The 20,903-nt window shown below is 33.1% G+C and overlaps 1 protein-coding gene across 1 annotated transcript in view; it reads left to right on the forward strand.

The window, feature by feature from the left end:
- Positions 1-278: 278 nt before the first annotated feature.
- The window catches only part of LOC124643446, a 46,225-nt gene continuing 25,600 nt past the window's right edge, over positions 279-20,903 (forward strand). Inside the window, exons 1-2 of the mRNA XM_047182434.1 lie at positions 279-1,154; positions 20,060-20,599. Of these exons, the coding sequence (XP_047038390.1) occupies positions 458-1,154; positions 20,060-20,599 (1,237 nt within the window). The 5' untranslated portion in view covers positions 279-457. The remainder of the gene's footprint in view (positions 1,155-20,059; positions 20,600-20,903) is intronic.

A 20,903-nucleotide genomic window follows, 5' to 3' on the forward strand; every position in this document is an offset into this window, starting at 1 on the left:
CTTTTATTTATTCTACAATTTTATCTACTGACTATGAGTAACTACATAAGCTATTGTAAAACCCTGTTTATATCCTAAACTTCTCCAAAAACATCTTCGACACTGAAACAGCAAATAACCAGCAAATCTGAAAGTAGCACTTTCAGGTACCCAGCGCCGCCAACATCGCACTATCACTAATCACCAGCATTACATAAACTCGACGTCACAAACATGCATTTTTACATAACACCCTCCGCAGTCGGCACGAAACCAACTGCCCGAGCCAGTCCCCCGCTCGCCTCCAACCGCGACACACGTACCGTCTACACAGAAATGAAACTCGAACAAAACCAACAAAACTCATAAACGCGTACCCAAAAACATGTACTAAAAATATCCTCGAAAATTGTAAAAAAATCACCCTTTGTAACTTAAGAAATGAAAGTGAAAACTACAGTGCACTGACCGAGGCAACATGTTGAGCGAAAATAGATGGAAAGTTATACTGCTGGTAGTGGCGTCTGTGGCCGCTGTCGAGCCGAGCCGGGCGCTCAGCCTAGTCTACCAGAAACCGTATAAAAACGTCATGTTTGTGCCCAAAAATTTGTATCGAAGAACCAGAGCAAGACAGTCTAGAGTCCTATTTCTAGACGAAGACGAAAACCATCAGCCGTTTGGCAAGGGTGAAATCGATTTGACTCTGGACAAGAATTACTCCAAAATCAAGTTCGATGACCAACCTGATTACGAATTCACGTCGCCTGATGAAGGATCAGAATTGAAGAAGTTGAATGAAGACTTACCTTCGGGGAATGAGAGGTTCTATGAACCGTTGCCTCGGTTTCGACCTTATTCTAACCATCCTCATTACTACCAAGGGCGGTTTGGCAGGACTTATGCTCCCAACTATGCCTTTGACTACCCAGTCGCTCCCTTCGCTCCATCTGTTCGTAACGGCTTCTACCCTGGATGGAAGCCGAGGAGTCCTCGTGTAGTCTTTCCTTATGCGTCAGAAAGTGTAAATTCAGTGCAGACGAATTCTCACGCGGGACCAGGTGGATTTAATGATAATGTGGTGTTTCGTGATCAGAATTTCGGTTTGAATGACGTTGGTGATGAACAGGCCTTGCAGGACATTGGAACTGGCAGTGGTGATGGATTTGCTGAAAGGGGTAAGTGGTGATTTTGGTCCTTTTGATTATATATGGTGATTAAGAGTTAATGTTAGAATTTAGGGAGATAATTGAGTGTAGGAACATTTTTGGTCTTTAGAGAAGGGATTCGTTATTTATTGATCGAATGAAAAGTGTGAGTGGAATTTCTCGCGGTTTTTTTTCATACAAATATTTTATCGACGAAAAGATCTTTATTCATAACAACGTAATCTTGAAAAAGCGATGCATATTTGTACGTGTATTTATGCATCTTCAAACACAGTGTATTTAATTTTCCCTTTCTTTGTTTTGATATGGAAACTTAATATAGAGCTTGTAAACTAATGATAGATATATATTTTATTTACGTTAAACGGTTAAGCTAAATCCAGTCCTAACGTCTTGGTCTTAAGGTTCATTTCAGATTGACCGTTGAACAAGTTACACAAACATATTTAATCTATTGTATTGTGTATATAATACTAACTTGATTAAATCTGATCTGGGAGATAATGAAATAACTAGACCGTGTAGGGATCTATACTTATTCATGATTACGCCAGTGTTTTCACCCGCGTTTCGTGGAAACTAATTGTGGCAAAAACAGATAAAAACTAACCTATAGACTTCCGCGATAAATTGCCTATCTAACACTGTTTTTTTTTTTTATCGATTAAGTAGTTCCTGAGATTAGTGCGTTCAAACAAACTCTTCAGTTTTATAAAACCTATAAGTACCTATATTTTCAGGTCGAATTAGGTATTATCTAGAGTTTTAATGACTTGAATTTCCTAGTAAAGCAAAAAGCATAACTAAAAAACGTTTTTTTTTTATATTTGCAATAGGAAAACCGTTTATAACATCGTCCGACAAGCTCTTGCAAAAAAATTCTTTAGTTTAACAATACTCGTATTAGTATGGTTTATATGAAAAAAAAGTTAACAAATGTGAAAAGAAAATATGCTCATTATGTACTACATAATAGTTGCCTACATTACAATAGTTTTTAAGACCATTCTTATCCTAACTAATATTACAAATGCGAAAGTAACGATGTCTGTTACACTTTCACTGCAAAACGGCTGGTTCAATTTAGATAGAATTAGGCGTGGAGAACACTTTTTGACATTAAAATATATTTCATAATATAATTGGATACTTACCTTAATAGGCATTTACAGAAAGGTGCAAAAAAGAAACCTTTACTAATTTATATAGAGCTAACGAGTTTGTTTGTGGTCGTTTATCCCAGGAACTACTGGACCAATTTGGAAAAATCTTTCAGCGTTAGATAGCTTATTTATCAAGGCAGGCTATAGAATACTGTTTATCCGAGTGCGCAGAGTAGTTTTAACGGGACGACGGTGAAACCGCATGCTCTAACTAGTTACAAATAAATGTGTTTGATTAATGTGGGAAGAAAAATATGCCTATTGTATAGGCACACAATATAGTGAAAAAAAAAAACTGTTTTTCATACAATTCTTATACCTGTGTTACGAAAGGATGTTCTCATTGGACATTTTGGAAAGCCGCATTATATAACATGTTATGCTTATTATTAACATGTGAAACTTACCTAGAATCTTTGTGTAAATTTTATTATATTGTATGAGTATTTTTGCATAAATATTCTTGAAGATTTAGGCTCAGAACTACTGTTTTGAATTAATCTATCCCTACTAATATTATAAATGCGAAAGTAAGCCTGTATGTCTGTCTGTTACGTTTTCACGTCTAAACCAATGAACTGATTTTAATAAAATTTTGTACAGAGATAGAGTTGACCTTAAGAAAGAACATAGGATAGTTTTTATCCCGGACTTTTGAGAATTCTCTTGGAAACGCGATATAACCGAACTCTACGCGGGCGAAGCCGCGGGCGGAAGCTAGATTATCTTTTAGTAGCCACTTAAATAAAGGTGATAGGACTTTATTCACGAACAGATATTTAACCAGGTCGTTTACCTCCGGTTTCACCCGTGTCCCGTAGAAACTACTGCCCGTATCGGGATAAAATATAGCCTATGTTACTCGGGAAGAGAGCATTCCAACAGTGAAAAAAATTTTAAAATTGGTCCAGTAGTTTCGGAGCTTTAAGAGTACAAACAAAAAAATGTTATCTCTTTACTATTTTGGTATAAGACAGATGAATATTTTTGCATATAAATATATTTAAGTGGTGATTTTTAGGCTCAGTTGCTACTATTTTGAATGAACCTAGTTTTTTTTTTGCTACGTAAATTTTAAATGAAAATGTTATGTAATAAAACATGAATATTAATTTAAAACCTAAACACCAATATTGCTTACTATTTTTATTTTTTTAAATTTACGTTAAACCAACTCTCGCACTTGGCTCTTTTATATAAGTTAGCACAAATAGTTAAGTATTAAATAATATGTGCTAACTTTTGTCATAGATTGCTCTATAAATCAAAATTTTATTAGGCTGCTATATAAGATCGAATCACGAAAAGATACTAGGTTATTAACTTTAAACTTAAAATAAATAACAGACAAGTACGTATCATCCAAAAAAACAAAACTTTTAATAATGTTAATTTTTGTATGAATCACATGTACAAATATTTAGAATGAAAATTAAAAACTATCCCAGTAAGAAATTATATAGTACCCAAAAAAAATACAATAATTGCTTTTTTTTACACATTTTTAGTCACTTGGTGAATAAATATCAAAAATGTCAAACTGTTATGAATCACATTTACAAATATTAACAATAAAAATTAAAAACTCTCCCAGTAAAAAAATATTTAGTACCTACCCAAAAAAATATCAAAAATTATTTTTATAGGCACTTTTTCAAAAAAGTTGACTGCAATCCAATTCATAATAAAATTAGATTAACAACACGAGTTAGAACTACCTAGTTCTTTATAAATGAGTTCACAGTGTGCGTGTCACACACACTCGCACGTAACTGTGTGTAGACACGCGATGTGCGCAAACGCATATTGTTCGCAAGAATCGTACGCCTATAATTGTTTAATTGCTACACGTTTATTTCTTGTGAAAATATTGAGGACACGTTCAAATTTGTGGGAGTATTTTTATATATATTTTTTCGTAATTGTTTTGAAATTTTTGACTACCTAGTTTTTGTGTGACTTCATTTTATCAAAATTCCGATGTATCCGAAGACGTTTTCCCAATATATTTTTTTAAGTTATCAAATTGTCAATTTGAGGATTTTACGCGTTAATCATATTCAAATTGCATGCATTTTTGCTTGGTTTACTTACCTATGAACATGCGAACAAACAATGATTTTAATTGTATATAGTAAGTATAGGGTTACATTACAATACCTATTTAGAAGGAAGTAAGCCTCTTTTAATTCCTTATTAATAATTGAAAGAACTTTTTATTACTTGTGTTATGAAAACTTCAAAGTATTTTACTACAATTATTATTAACTAGGTAACTCAATCATAACAGTTACACCGAAAGAAAGTTGCTGCACATGTAATACTGTTGAACCAACTTGGTAATACATACACATGCATATTGATTGATTCATTAACTACTATACATAAACACACGTTATTAACATTACGATATTTCCTTGAAGTTTTATGGCCTTACTACAAAAACTTAAACCCCTGTTTTACACTTGTCTAAAAAAAATTTGGCTGCAAAATGAACCATATGTCAACGTCATAATTTGACATTTTTTTAGACAAGGCATAAACTGACGTTTAAAAGTTTTTGTGGTAAGACGGTTATGGCCTTACTACAAAAACTTTAACCACTGTTTTACACTTGTCTAAAAAAAATGTGGCTCCAAAATGAACCATATGTCAACGTCATAATTTGACATTTTTTTAGACAACTCTTAAACTGACGTTAAAAAGTTTTTGTGGTAAGACGGTCATTGTTTTGTCATAGCATAGGCTAGTTAAGTATAGTTACTTAAAAATAACTTTTTTTACGTATACTTACGGTTTTAGTAATTTAATTGAATTAATTGTTTCTTATATATGGATAAAAAAAGCCTATGACACAGATAAATAATATAGCTCTATCTATACCGCTAAAATATATTTTTAAATTATTTTGTGTGTCTGTAAGTTTGTGATGTTATTGCCTCTGTATCTACTGACTCGTTTTAGAAAAATCTTAATAATATTAGTTTATACATCTGTACCTACTTACTCGTACGTATTATTTAGTGATTAATTTATTTATTTAGTGATTTATCTGTTTTATTTCCTATTGGCCTTAGATGCTTGATCTAGATCTAGTTTTTTTTTAAAGATAATGTGCTTACAGGATTGAAATTGTAAATAAATATTCTCGCAAACTAAAATAAAAAAATGATTGAACCAACAAAACAGTCTATTTTATGGATCACACAAAAACTAACTCTGGTTATTTATACTTTTCAACTATTCAACGCTTATGTGCTCATACAATTTTGGTAGAATTTCGCCATTAATATTGTCAGTTACTGGGAAATCAGTGACGTATCTCGTGCGACGATTTAACTCAAGCTGGTATTATCTTATTATCACACAGTCGGTAAAAGTCGTATTGTTGTTCAAGAGTTAGTTTCAACTGGAATCGTTATAGAGCATAGTGTGTGCATTCTGTGTGATTAAGTCATTGTAGAGAATTTATACATAACGTCGTCTTAGAATGAAAACCTCGGAAATGCATTTTTTCTCAATATTTTTTTATTGCATTTCTTGGAAGATAATCGTAAAAAATATGAAATACTAATCCTTATCCTGAAAAATGCATTTTTTCTCAATATTTTTTATTGCATTTCTTGGAAGATAATCGTAAAAAATATCGAATACCAATCATTATCCTGAAAAGTTATCTCTTGCACTTACGAGGTTTTCACTCTAAGGCGTCGATAAATGGTGTTTGCATAACCGTAGGTTTGTTGCTTTATGATACATTCTGGCAGTCTTACTAAGGGGTTGCCGGGGTAACTGGGTTGAGGAGATCAGATAAGTAATCGCTCCTTGTGAAACCCTGATACTAAAAGCAGTACCTAAAAGCTGACCCCATCAATGTAGTTTGTTAAAAGGCTAAGCAGAAAATGATGTTGACATAAGTTAATGATAACTATTATATAGTCATTTTGTCGTTCCCTTATTATGGCTGTAACAATTTTAAATAGTAATTATTTCTCTTATTAAAGCTCTGTATAATAAGACTTGCAAAGCTTGCAAGCATTGTGTGCAAGTAAATTAAATACTATGATATGATAACCTTGAAGTGCATTTATTTGTCTTTCAACATATTATTTATATTTTTAAACATTAGATTACAAAAAAAAAAAAAAAACATTTAAAAATATAAAAAATAGATGGCCACCGATATCGGGTACAGGATCCAAGGTACCGGTGGTAAGGGTCCCAGAGACAGAAACCTCCTCACAATACGGGCCGTATCAAGGAGTACTGCCTTCTGAATCAATCCCTTGATCCAGCCGCCCAACGAGAGCCTCCTGAGGTGTTGGTCGAGGCTCTTGGCTATTAGACCATTGACCGTAATAACAATCGGCACAATAACAGCCGTGTCGACATCCCACATGGCGACAACCTCGTGCGCTAAGTCAAGATATTTTATTTGTGATAAACTAACTAAATGTGATAACCTTTATTATTAATCAGAGACCAGGATTAATTTATCAAAGATGTACCTGCGACTTTCAATGCTCAAGCAACATAAAATATTTACCACATCCAGATAACTGTTAACATCTGTGTAACTAAACGAGCGCGTGAAGGGAGGCGTGCCGGAGCACGCGCAGACGACGAAGCATCACTCGTAACGACAAAAACATAACATTCAACTCCAGTGAATGTCTTGTGAAATGGTTCAATGTAGTTTCCAAGTACAATGTTGCAAGAGAGGCATCAGCTGCCGAGCCGAGCCCAACTATGTTGGAGTCGGCTTCCAGTCTAATCGGATGTAGGAGAGTACCAGTTTTTTTCAAGGAGCGATTGCCTATCTGACCTCTTCAACCCAGTTACTCGGGTCACACGATAACCCTTGGTGAGACTGGATGTCAAACTCTGACTACCAAACGACTGCCAAAGATCTTGTCATGACGAGTTCCTATGTGATTCGGAAGTCACGATAAATTGGCGAGTCCCGGCTGTCATTTGAATATTTTGGCTGGCATTACGGGCAGAAGCTAGAAAGTCCAACAATCAGTCTTATCAAAGGTCTGGGTACCTAACTGAGTTCAGTAGGTTAAATGAGATTCGCTCCATGTGGTATACTATTACTCAGTTGCATAAGGCTAGACAGGAAAACGACCCCAATTTCAACAAAAAGTTTGGACATCATTTCATCACTTCAAAATATATGGAATATACTTTTTACGCGAATACGAAGTGACTCATAACAAAGTATGTACATAGTCATAGTGTTATTAAGTAAATGTGGTGATTTCAAGATAATAATATGCAGTTTCCGCGAGTAAAATGGTGGATCGTGACCAGTTGAAAGCCTGGCTGTTAGAAACTTTGGCTTCATGACATTCATGTTTTAATTGCACAGAAATAACGCTTTTATGACCCCTTACTTTGTTATTCACGATTATTTAAATTTTGTTGTGGGTTCACTTCCTAGTTTGTAGTATCATTGCTGCCTATCATCGAGCGTTTTCACTGGCGTCCAGTGGGAGTTATTTCACGAATAAGTGGTCTATAATCCTTGCTAAATAATTGCGCTAATTGACGCTGAAATATTATTAAGATTAGCACTCCCAAGCAAACTCTTCAGCTTTTCCATCTACAAGAAATCTTGAAAGCTTGACATGAAATCACCTATCCGCCTTGAGCAATGTCTCTATGACAAGAGGTCTCATAATACCATTTAAGTAATAGACTGCATTCTTTAATGCTTTTTAACTTCTTCAGTCCTTTGAAAGAAAAGGGCAACTTTGTTTTCCGTCTCTCAGGAAAAAGGTCCTTTTTTCCAGTAAAATGTAGAGTAAAAAAGATATTGAAGTCTCTATAAGTTACACACTACTTCTCATTGACTGTTAAAAACAGACCCTAAATCGTTTGGGATACTATGCGGAAAGATAGCGCAAGTAGGTAATATCATCATCACATCAGCCAATTGCCATCCACTGCTGAACAATGCTGCTGAATCCAAGCCCCAATGAGCACATACCATGCAATTAAACTATACTACACTATTTCTTCACACTCTACCGAAATAAATTCCATAAAACCATAAACAAATTTCACAATTTACAATCCAGCAATTTACATCGATAAAACTATTATAAAATAATTTCTTTCCGTACTGTTGCCAGTATAAAACACCTTAGTGTTGTCAGCATTAAACAACTCAGTGTTGCCAATAAGAAAAATGTAATTCAGGAAATTTTTGCTTTTAAAAAGCTGTTGTGAATTTTGCCTATCATAATGATCTAAATTGTAGTATTGTGCTGAAGAAAAATAACTCTTATATATGTAATCTTAAGGTTGGTATTTGTTTGAATGTCTAGTACACTCTCGGTTTTCATTGCGTGTAAGTATGTGGCGTGTCGTATTAAAATGAAGGGAAGAATCAAAGAAATGGTGTCGGATTTTAAAAACACACTTTTACTTGTTTTTTGTATTATTTTTTCTAAAATTATTGTTGTGTGATAATGTAATGAATAATTTAGAGTAAGGTTTTTGTTATATTGTGTAAGGATTCGATTCTTTTTAAATTTTGACAAAGAAATCATCATAATCATCAGCCTTTTTAATCCTTGCACTAATACAAGCCTTGTGACTCGTATTTGGAGTGAAATAAATGAAAGAAGGATGAAAATGTAAGTTAAATAACACACAATTAAATAACTCAATTAAATAATGTTACAAAACAATTAATCACACAATTAAATAATGTTACAAAAGAATATAACATTTTGTATATTATTCGTTTATGTTTGAAATGTGTGTCAAAATAGTATGTCGTTTTGAAAACTAGAAACAAAACCGATCGAAAACATGCGATAGTGTCAGCTAGTGTCCCACTTAATAAAAGTATATTACGTTTTACTTATGTTGTTGCAACTGTCTATCCGTCTTTTTTTTATTTGATCGATTTTGTAATTTTATATCAGGATATCTAAAATAAAAGTAATGATCAAAGTGCATAATAAATTGTCAGAATAAGAATAGAAACAAGTCTGATACTTTAATATAATAGTAAGATATTTTTATCTTCCGAATAATAGTATCAGTTTGACAGAGCTATTTTATTAAGAAAGTGTGTCATAGTGTCATAAAAAAACCACAAAGAAAACCGAGTATAACCAAAAAAAGGAACATTCAGTCTAAAATGTTATTCCAAATTCAAATTCACAAAACATCACCACCCAATTTGACCCACCAAAAAAAAAAAAGAAAACAAAATTCAAATTCACAAATGTCAAACAATCGAATTTAGAACGACCTCAAACGTCAACCGTAGTGATGTGACCCAACGCATCTAAAGATCGAATCGACGTTACGTCATCAATTACGTGACCGTCAAGGAAGCCTTGGTTGCGCAACCACGAAAGCGGTAGAAAGTACTCAGCGAGCGTTTGAGACCAAACTGTGGCTTTGGTATGGATAAATGTTAATTAGTTTGTTGTTTTTAGTTGAAAAGCCTGGTTCTTATGTTGGTTGTGGCCTTTATTTAACTTGATGAATTAAATTCACGTCCATTACTAAGTAAATAAGAAAAAAAAAACAATAAATAATATGTTGTCATGTTAGAAGTGCATCTGTGTCCTAATTTGTATTACTTATTATAACATTATTACAAAACCTCTCCTTCAGCCTCTTTATACATGATTAAGTTAATTTTTATATAGTTTTAGTGGTAGAAAATACGCAGTCTCAGACTTTATAATGTGAACAAGGGAATCTGTGCTTGATTTTATCGACGAAATAAATATACAAAGAAATCTTATTATTTATTTACATTTTTATGGAAATTTTAGTGGCATTTTTAGTATTTAAGATTTTAAACACATATTTTTGTAGGAGAATCCTTCAAAAAAGGATTTTGGGTTAAAATCTGGCCTTGGTTTACTCTTTATTTACTGGCAATGTGTCTAACTTTGTGAGCAAGACTGACATATTACATATATTTAACCGCCTCCGATAAAGGAGGTTTTCAGTTTGACCTAATTGACCCAATTTTGATGCGGTTTTTACCAAAGTATTTGTCAGACTTAAGAGAATGTTTAAGCATATTATTAAAATCAGTTTTATTTTTTGTAATCTCTAACTAAACATCGATAAACCATCAAATACATATTTAGCCAATTCACGCCAGCTGTATATAACTTAGATAACTGCGTTCACGCAGAAAATGACTTAGCAAATTCTAACTCCATGTAGCACCTTTTTCTTTTCACAAGAGATACAAAACACTTCATCATTACCGGCCTATTGATTATTACCACACAACCTCTTTTCATAAAATAGGCACAATAGTTATGTTTTGTCATGATAGTTAGAATTTTAAGGTTACTTTTAGAAGGCTGATTAACTTACAATTACTGTAACAGCCTTTTAATCGTCCCACTGCTGGGCTGCGGCCTCCTCTTATTCTTAGTACCTACTTCATTCTATAAAGAAAGAAACTTGATCTAAAACTCCTTTTACAACCTTTGACTTTACAAAACTTACATGTTTTTGACTTGTCTTAGAAATCTAGTTGTTACTGTTACAGCCTTTTTATCGTCCCACTGCTGGGCTGCGGCCTCCTCTCACACGGAGAAGGATTGAGCATTAATCACCACGCTTGCGCAATGCGGGTTACTTACAATTACATAGTTTTTAATCGTTATTGTAAATATGTATTTGTAAATGTGATTAATAAATAGGGTCTTTAGAACAATTATTTGAAACTAGATTCTGTCAGTAGTTTTACCTCAGTTTCGTGGGGCCTACTGCTTGCATCTAGATAAAAAGTAGCTTACAGCTTTTCTCAATAAATGGGCTATTTAATGCTGAAATAGTTTTCAAAATGGTCCATTAGTTACTAAGATTAACGCGATCAAGTAAACATAGAAACTATTCCGCAATATAATATTTGTATAGATAAAGTGTAGCATGTACTTTCCTTGTACCTCATACAGTTATTTTTTATATAATTGTAAATTTTTTGGGCTGAATGTGTAATAAACAGAGTTTCTTTTGGTTTTTGGCATTGATTACTCAAAGAAAAGATTATGTTAGTTTTAATTTTTAAATCTTAGTTAAAAGTAGGAATGGGAACCAAAATTTATTTGCTATATATTGCTTATCTTTGCCTCCAAAATACATTAAATAACTAAAACTTCTCGCACAACCAACAAATTGTAATTAATATAAAGTATACACTAACACTTTCTTACGGACAATACAGTATTCCCAGGCTTTATCTGAGTTTTTTGTTACACATCAGTGAAACTAGAATTTTCACCCGACTCCGCGTTCTCACGATCTAAAGATGTAGAAATTACATATTGTTTACCAACCTTTTTTGTATAAAACTTGTTTATTTTTAATTCTTCGTATACTCTGTGGTAGTAGGTATTAAGGCCCAAGTTCTCCGACACAAACGACCGTTTTTCTCAAAACAATAAATTGCTTACTATGAAAATTGAACGTGAAAATTCATATTTTTTAGTTGTTTAAAAAAAACTGACGCTTATGTTGTGGGTGCACTTGGGCCTTATTAAAGTGGGAAGGTAAATCAGCTGATGTCCTGTAAGATGAATTATAGATGTTTATCTTTTGATTTAGAGAGGTAATAAGCTCGTTTGTGCGTTGTGGAGTTATGCCCCAGGTTTATATTAAAGAAATGGCTTGTTTTACTTATAAGTCAGTTTTTCAGTTGGTGGATCTATCAGTTTAAATATTGCTAATGCGAATGGATAAAATAATTGCTAATGAATGTTAGGGACGAAAATGAGCAACCGTTTTGACTCAGTCCGGGACATAACTTCTTACGGGACGCGGGTGAAACCGCGGTAGTAACAAATTCTGACTAAAATTCATCAAATGATAAAACAAAAGACCCCATTTTATCATTATTTCACTGTCAACACTAAAAAAAACTGTCAGTAACCATTCAAACTGACATAAGTTTAACTCGCTTACCTACTTTAACCAAAGGTTACAATACCATCTCGGAGGCGCCAGTAGACTTGTTTCTTACATAAGAGTTGCGCAAGAGTCGGTCCCCGTTATCATATGTTCGGTAGAAATGTCAAAGATTTTAAACTCTTGTGTAACAGTAAATGTTTTTGGAGGAAAATACCTTCCGGTTGTTCGGATTATGGTTTATAACTGGTTTTAGGAAGTGATTGTTTTGTGAGTGATTTTAGAGTAAGTTGTGGTTTATGGTGTGGTATAGACTTTTTCTAAATCAGTTAAGTATTAGTTGATATCCAATAATTTTCGCTGATAAATGTTGGATTAGAACATATTGTTTTTTTAATGTTATTTATCTGCAGGCACTAATGTTACAAAGCTGAAGTTGTTTTTTTTTGTTTGAGCATATCTCAGGAACTAATGAACCGATTTGAAAAATCCTTTCAGTGCCAGATAGCCCATTTATCAAGGAAGATTTACGCTACTTTTTGTCCATGTGTGTGAAGTAGTTTTCACAGGACTGTGGTGAAACCGCTGTCTAGTCTTCAAATTATAAACAAAAGTTTACATTTCAAATTGCAACAGGACCCTATTGCAAAGCCTTATTCGGGGTAAAAGGTAAAAGAGATATTCTTTTTAAAAGTAATATACTTTCCTCAATATAAACTATCATCTTGCTACCACATTCTACCCATTAAAGCCTTCACTAAACTTATAAAACAAGCGGGAAGTGATAGTCGGTAGTTATGACATCGATGATCTTAAATTGATCTTATATGGTCTGTTGTGACCTGAGATCTTTGTAAGGAAGTTTATAACTTATAATTGATGCTTGGGATCCTGGTATTTATAGACAGGTAGATAATTTTGTAGTTGACTATATAGGTCATAAATAAAATGCTTTATCCTTATATCTATGCTATGAAATATTTCGCTTCTAGCACCAAATTGTTTAGCACCAAAGCTGTTCCAGTACTGACCGGTGCTATGTTTAATATTGTTGCCAAAAAAGTTAGAATAAACAGAATTACGATATCTTCCACTTTCAGCATTTACGCTAGTTTCAAGGGATATGATATGTATTTCCGCAAAATTCTCATTGAATCTATTGTAAGCATTTTTTGAGTACTAAACGGTATGGTTCAGCCAAAATAATAAGAGTCTCACTCTACATTTAGCGGAAAGATGTTATGTTAAAAAGAATTTTGAAGTTTGTTACTGTTAAAGCTCGAACTACTGTACACTAAGACTAAATATAAGAGTTAACTACTATATACCAATTTAACATCTTGAGTTCCACGAGAACTATGACTATACCTTTATCAAGACAAAAAAGGCCTCTTCTTGAACCGCGAGGCCCGTATTGCATTCCCTAAGGCCCTTGCAATACGCCTTCTCTTCGCTGTCGGCTAGTTCGGCCATCAACCTTTGCAAGTACAATGACTGTCGAGTTTCAAAAGTCGACAACCTCATTTTTATCAAGATATTTGATATGTTCTTAGGCTTTTACTTGGTTCTTGTTAAGGGGGATTGTGGTAATGATAATTATTATAATTATGTGCAGTTTCAAGTCAAAAATCAGTGTTTTGGGATGTTATAGAAATATCGATATTAATCTGTATCGAACAATGTAGGCTCTTACTATGTAAAGTTGTAAAGTAAATATAATATTTAATTGATTGGCTGGGTTACTATATGTAGAAATATCGATATTTATTTTTATCGAGCTATGTACTGACTTACCAAACTTGTAATCATAAGGTGAATTCTTTGACTAGTAACAGGAAATTCAAAATAAACTGTTTTATTTGATGATTTACATAAGTTAACAGTAGAAATTGGTTTATTTATCGTTCGTAAAAGGTATAATATCCCACAAAGTAATATTTAATGCCTTTGTATTGCTCTAAAAGTCTTAACAATTAAAATGTTTTCTAATAAACTCGTATAAACAATATTTCGATTACGTTTAAATTGTAAGAACTTTCGAAGTAAACAAGGCATCAAAAATATACCATTTATAGGTTAGGAAAACGAGAAAAATTACACAAAAAAAATACTCAACATTAAAAACCAATAAACGTACTCTTCGCAACATTAAATACCGTGCTGTAACCAGCTTATACAAATATTAATATATTTCCTTCTTCCATAACATTGCATAATGCGGTTCGGTAATATATTTGTTTGTTTGTCTGTGTGCGTGTAACGGTTTTTATTGGTAAATGCGTGTGCGCTGTTAAGGAGAAGGTGATGTGTGTGTTTTGGTGACGGTGGAATTAGTAATATGGGGTTTTAGTATTGTAAACGTGGCTATAATTTACTATCCGTTTTATGTGTGTTGTGTGAATTTTTGATTATAATTTAAAAATACAAAAAATAAACTTTTTCGAATCTATGCGTCCTGAAAAACAGAGACATAAAAAGTGAGGAATTAATGCAAGTGCATGAAAACATTATCTAACTCTTCTAGACATTGGGTTAAAAACGTCCACGTTTTGCAAGCTATTTCCTAAAATATTTTACCTTAATCAATCATTATGGCTCTATAAAAGTAAACAAAACAACATTATATTTGCTATTTGTACCAATTACTTAAAATATTTAACTTTAACTCATTTTTTTAACTAGCAACATGGTATTTCCCATAACTATTATTATTTATTTCTCAATAATTCTAACTAATGGCTATTTTAAACACCCTTAAATTACTATACAATTAAAATCCAATTAATCTAAGCTTGTCCCCTTAATAAAGAGATTTCACTGCCACGCTCGTTAGCACATGGCGGTACTTACAAAACTATAGCCGTCTCTCTTACACGTACGCATTGGGCTCGTGCTGTCCCTTTTCTTCATTGTATGTCATTGACTTGGCGCATGCGTTGTGTAGGGTTTTCCTAAGTTGAAGAAATGTTGGTATTTGTATGTTTCCTGGGGTAGGCAGAATAGACACGAAAGACAGTATATTAGCAAAAAGTATGCAAGTCATGTTTTTTTATTTGAAACTGATTTATAGATTTTTATTTTGTCCCGTGGATGATGTATAATGATTGACTATTATTATTTTATGACCACAACAGGATTTGATCAGCAATGCTGAAAAAAAAAACAAATAAAAATCATAACACACATTTCGCAGTACGGTTAGAAAGACATATATTTCTGTCTATATACATAAACGTATATAAGAGTATAATACCCATTTAATTATGTTGTTTCCATTCTTTTTATTTTCTCAATGCATGGCTACAGCCTATTCTCATTCAGAGAAGGAATGATCAATAACCACCACGTTTTAGTTGCTTAAGTTTTGCTTAACTTGGAGGTGATTTCAGACTTATTAAATCTAGGTTTTCCTCTAGACATTTTATTTCACCATTTTATGTCCAAGAAACACTCATAAATTACATATATCCTTTAGAAGTGGTACCTACTTGCCTAACCTGGAATCGAACACACTCTCGTACTTAAAAACCAGGCGCTTTAACCATTAAACCACCTCTACTTTAAACCGATAAACTCCACAAAATAACAGTACTTCTAAAACATAAAGGCATGCACCCACTAGAGCGTAGTGAAGGCAGGTAAACAAATGACAGTGGTTGGATAACGTCATGTGTCGCGTAACGTACAGGGATTTGTGAAAGCTATACTGTAGCGGTAGCAAATACAGTGTACTTATTCAGTTTATTTATAAGATTTTTTAGTATTTTTTTTGGGACTCTCAATTTTTTGTCAACTTTTTTATTGACTTTATATTTTATTGTTATTTTTTTTGCGCATAGGAGAATTAATTATTGTTTTAAATGGATTGATGTCACTAATATTAAAATCGTGAATAGACGAAAAAAACATGCATTCATAGTTAAATCTATTAAAAAAAAACTAATAACGGTGCTCCTAAAACATAAAGGCATGCACCCACTAGAGCGTAGTGAAGGCAGGTAAACAAATGACAGTGGTTGGATAACGTCATGTGTCGCGTAACGTACAGGGATTTGTGAAAGCTATACTGTAGTGTTAGCAAATTCAGTTGACGAGGATTTATAAGAATTGTTAGCATTTTTTTGGGACTCTATTTTATGTCAGCTTCTGGTTTATATTTTTATTGTTTTTTTATTGACTTACCGTATTTTTTTGGAACATAAAGGCACAAGCAAAGTTTCTAGAATTATTTTCAAATAAATGGATATCCTTAACATTACAACTGTGAATAGGAAAATAAATATGGAAATAAGTTTCATGTCAGGATAATATTGGCTGATTATACAAAAATCATAAAACAAACTATTTACATTATAAAATTCAAAAACAATCAAAATCAAAAGTCATTTATTCAAAGTAGGCTGAAAATCAGCACTTTTTGAACGTCAAATCTACAAAAGACAGCCCCCAAAACGCCCGCCCTTCACAATTTAAAAAATGACTGGCATTTCTATAAGGATAGATTAAGAGTTTTGTACATACGCTGAACATAATAAATAAAGAAAAAAAAATCTAAAAGTAGGACAAAGATAATTTTTATACAAAATTATTATTTTTTTTATTAAACATAAGAAAATACTTGTAAGTAACAATCATTACAGAAATTCCTCCCTAAATCACCAAAAAAAAAAACATATTTTTCATCAAAATTAAACACGCACTTCATTTTCTTCTGCTAACCGTACGCTCTACTTACTGTCAGACTAAAGCGAGTCTTACGCAACCACTTAGCGATAAAGATGTCTTTGCCGATCGATATCGGTATTTATAGTAAGGTTTTATCGATACGGGTAGCAGCACGAGTGAGGAGTGGTTTGTTAAGTCTGATTTTTAGAGCAATAAGTTTTTGTTTGTATAGTAATACCTAACTCTGCGCTCCCGAATAAAAAGTGTGCCTTCCTAGATAGACTTTTTTAATTAATTGATGCACATACCGTATATCTCTGCAACACCCTAAGGTTTACTGGAGAGAATGCCTGTGGCACTTAATGAAATGATCATTGCATCATGATCATTGTGCCTGTGTAATGAATTTTTGCATTAAGTTAAATGAATAAATAGATGGGCTATTTAATACTGTTTTTTATATGATATTTAGACATCAATCGACATGGTATCGCTAACCCACCCTGAACAAGCGTGGCAGTTACTGGTGCTTAACACTCATCCTTTCTCTGTATGAAAAAACGCCTGTGTCATACAGTGAGACAATGAAGAGGCTGATGATGACATAGTTAAAAAATAAAAATCTATAAGAAAGATGCAAGATACATAGTTACTATATCCCGTACCCGGACAAAATATAGAGATTTATTTTGATATAAGCTGTGCCCTTGTACGATTTTTTTTCTATTTTTATTCTTGTCTGTGTTTTTGTATCTGTGCACATAAACTGTTAAATAAATAAATGATTAATAACCCTTGTTTCCTAGCGATAGTGTAACTTCCGAACAGCGAAAGATATTACAAATCGATTCAGTAGTTTACGAGCCCAAACAATATAACAAAAAAAGATTTCCTCTTCATTCTATTACTGTCTATAAGAAGTATAGATTAACAGTATAAATATAATAAAAGATGTACTAATATTTTATTACCCAACGATTACATGAAGGAAGCAGGTCGCTTTGCGTTCGTACCCTGCGCACGCGCACCTATGGTATAATACTTCCGTATTTAGTATGTGCATGTGACAACTATGTGTGTTTGTATGTGTGTGGTTGTAACTCATTACTAGGCTGTATGGGTGTAGCCTTGAACCGTTTTGATAGAAAATTTAAAATTGTATGTTAATTGTTGTAGAGATATTTTTATTAAGTTCCCTCAGTAACTGAAACTATTGAACCATTTTTGAAAAATAAAATACTAATAGATGGGGTCTCAATTACTTATATTTAAAATATTGTTGAACTAATTAAAAAAAAAATCAATAGGAACCATTATGGAAACAGTAATACTTCACTATTTTTATAATTCTACACAGGATATTTTTTCTACCTACGAAGCATCCGAAATGAAAACCTCCTTTTTGAGAACTCGAAATAAAAAAAAATACTTAGCGAAACGAAAGCTAAAGTCGACCGCTTTCGTCAACGTATTGTGTTCATAATCCGAATATTTCGACATCTTATGTATCGCAGTATTTTCCGTATAGACAACCTTTTTTTGGAAACTTGAATAAAAAAAAACTTTTTTTTTCTAAAAGAACATTTTCCGAATTCAAATTCAAAAATATCTAGGACCTACTCTCACGAAACATTACTAGGTTACGTCACCCACGATTCCCCTATTACGCCTTACTTAGCGAAACGAAAGCTAAAGAGCCATAGAGAACAAAATGACTAGCGGAGGTGCCATAACGGAAAATCTCCTCAGAAAGTAGCGCGCCAAAATGCAGGTGTTTGGGGGACGAGGAACGTTACTGTCTTCGCACTTATACGCCTTCTTTGGACCCGACCATTTTTTGTAATTCCAAAAATCGTTGATAGATTACTCAAAGAACCCGAACACCTCGTTTCTTCACTCGCAACTGATCGTTTTGGTAATGCCCACCGTACGTATTTGAGCTAGAAGAAGGCGCCTGACCTACCTAAAAAAAACAAAATTAAAAACCTTTATTTTCAGGCTGCATTAGCCCATAGATATACCTTAAAGACTAACATACATATTATATTATACAGAATTGTTAGTTTATAAAAAAATTAAACTTCACAATGCACTATGTCACATATTATGGAATGTCCGCTCATCTTTCATTACTTCGTGAGTTGAACGCTTTCGTCAACGTATTGTGTTCATAATTCTAGTACATATTTCGACATCTTATGTATCGCGGTATTTTGAGAATGGCGAAGCGTGTTGTTATGTTTTTTCGGTTTTGGAGGTCATTATTTTGTAGTACAGTCGGAGGCAAAAGCGTAATATCTTTAAAAAAGTATTATTTATACATGTGTTTAAATTACACGAAAATTAATTTCTGGTATTGTTTTTTTGAATTTGAACAATTAAATCATGTTATGATTAAAAAATAAAGATCAAGTTGTAATCAAAGGCTGAAATTTCATAAAGTTTGAAGTCCAAATAATAACAATATAACATTAAATTTCTTATTGTAATACACAGGATTTAATTTTACGTTTGTAATAATTATTGATCATTTGCTGCATTAAGTAACACTGTCTTCGATTTATTTTTAATTGTTCAAAACAGTTATTTTAATCAAAGTTAAAATCGCTAGTTTTTGTTATGGGTATCCAATCTTTCTGTATCACATTTTCATTAGTAACGTTAGTACATACATATCGCAATTATCTGGTTTTGCGCGACGTCCATCTGACCTCCGAGCTCGTTAGGAAAGCAAACATCCGGTCTTAAAGGAAATAATCAAGCAATAATTATTAGTTTTACTTATTAGATATAAGTATAAAAGTTACGGGTACGAGAGAATATGGTTTTTTAATGTTTTTCTTATAATTATATTTCATTAATATAAATTAACCTCTCACCTTTCGGGTTACCTATTTTCAAAACTACCAGTAAGATTCATATTTGTAATTTTTTTCATCTGTGTAAAATGGTTCTTATCGCTTTATAATTAACTTTTCATATTCATTTTGGTTATGGTCTTGAAAAACATGGTCAATAAACTAGAAACCCACTTACATCCCAACATTATCATTTCAACTTTTCCATTCACTCTCCCAGATCGGATCGCAAAAACTCAAACCATTCACTCACTCATTCAATGCAAATATCCCATTCATTCCATTCACCGTATCCGAAATGACCTTCTTTTTTTAATTTGAACAGATGCCAACGCACCACAGCGAGCTCAAACCACAGACTATAAAATTAAAAGAAAAAAGCACACGTTAGAAAAACCAATGTTCATACAAACGGATGTGCGAACACCCTTGAAAAGAGGCGATTTGTACGAATTCCCAAACGTGACTAACAGATTGGCAGATCTGCCTAAATTCAAGCCGATTTCCGACGAGCAGATGCTCAAAATCAACGAAATACTCGATAGTTTGCCTTCTAGATTACCTAAGAGAAAAGGGCGAGTTTTGACCAACCCTCAAACGGTTATAAAAACGCCAGCATTGGCTACAGAAACGGTCGTACAGTCAAACGACAGACAAGATGGAAAACGATGTCCTCAAGGCGGGACATGTGAGTTTTTTTTCTACTGTTGGATGGTCGGAGGCTTATTAGAAGGCTCGTGTGGGAGCCTTTTAAAAGGATGCTGTCACAGAGTGGCTAAAGCCGGGATCTTGGGTGTACAGGACTCGAATAGTCTTGACGTGAGCAGTGAAGGGTTGAGTTACGGACCTGTGGTCAATGATGAAAGTAAGTGGACCTGATGGCACGTAAAAGCGTAATTTGGGGGTTAAGAATTGTTTCTAGAATTACTTTTTGCACGCTTTTTTTTGGCACTTTTTAAATGTTTTTTTTTTGTTAATGTTTAGTTAATTTTCTTATAGTTTTATTAGCATGTCTGTTTTTGTAGTTTATTTATTAGTTTTGTGCATGAAAAAAAAATGTAAAAAAAACACGTAAGTATATTATTTTTTGTTGGTATTTATAAAAAAGTAGAAACTTTTTTATTTTTTACCATACTTTTTGCTTTATAAAAAAAGTTTTCTAGAAACGA

Source organism: Helicoverpa zea, chromosome 27 (genome assembly GCF_022581195.2).
Source record: "Helicoverpa zea isolate HzStark_Cry1AcR chromosome 27, ilHelZeax1.1, whole genome shotgun sequence".
In the NCBI taxonomy this organism is placed as follows: Eukaryota; Metazoa; Arthropoda; class Insecta; order Lepidoptera; family Noctuidae; genus Helicoverpa; species Helicoverpa zea.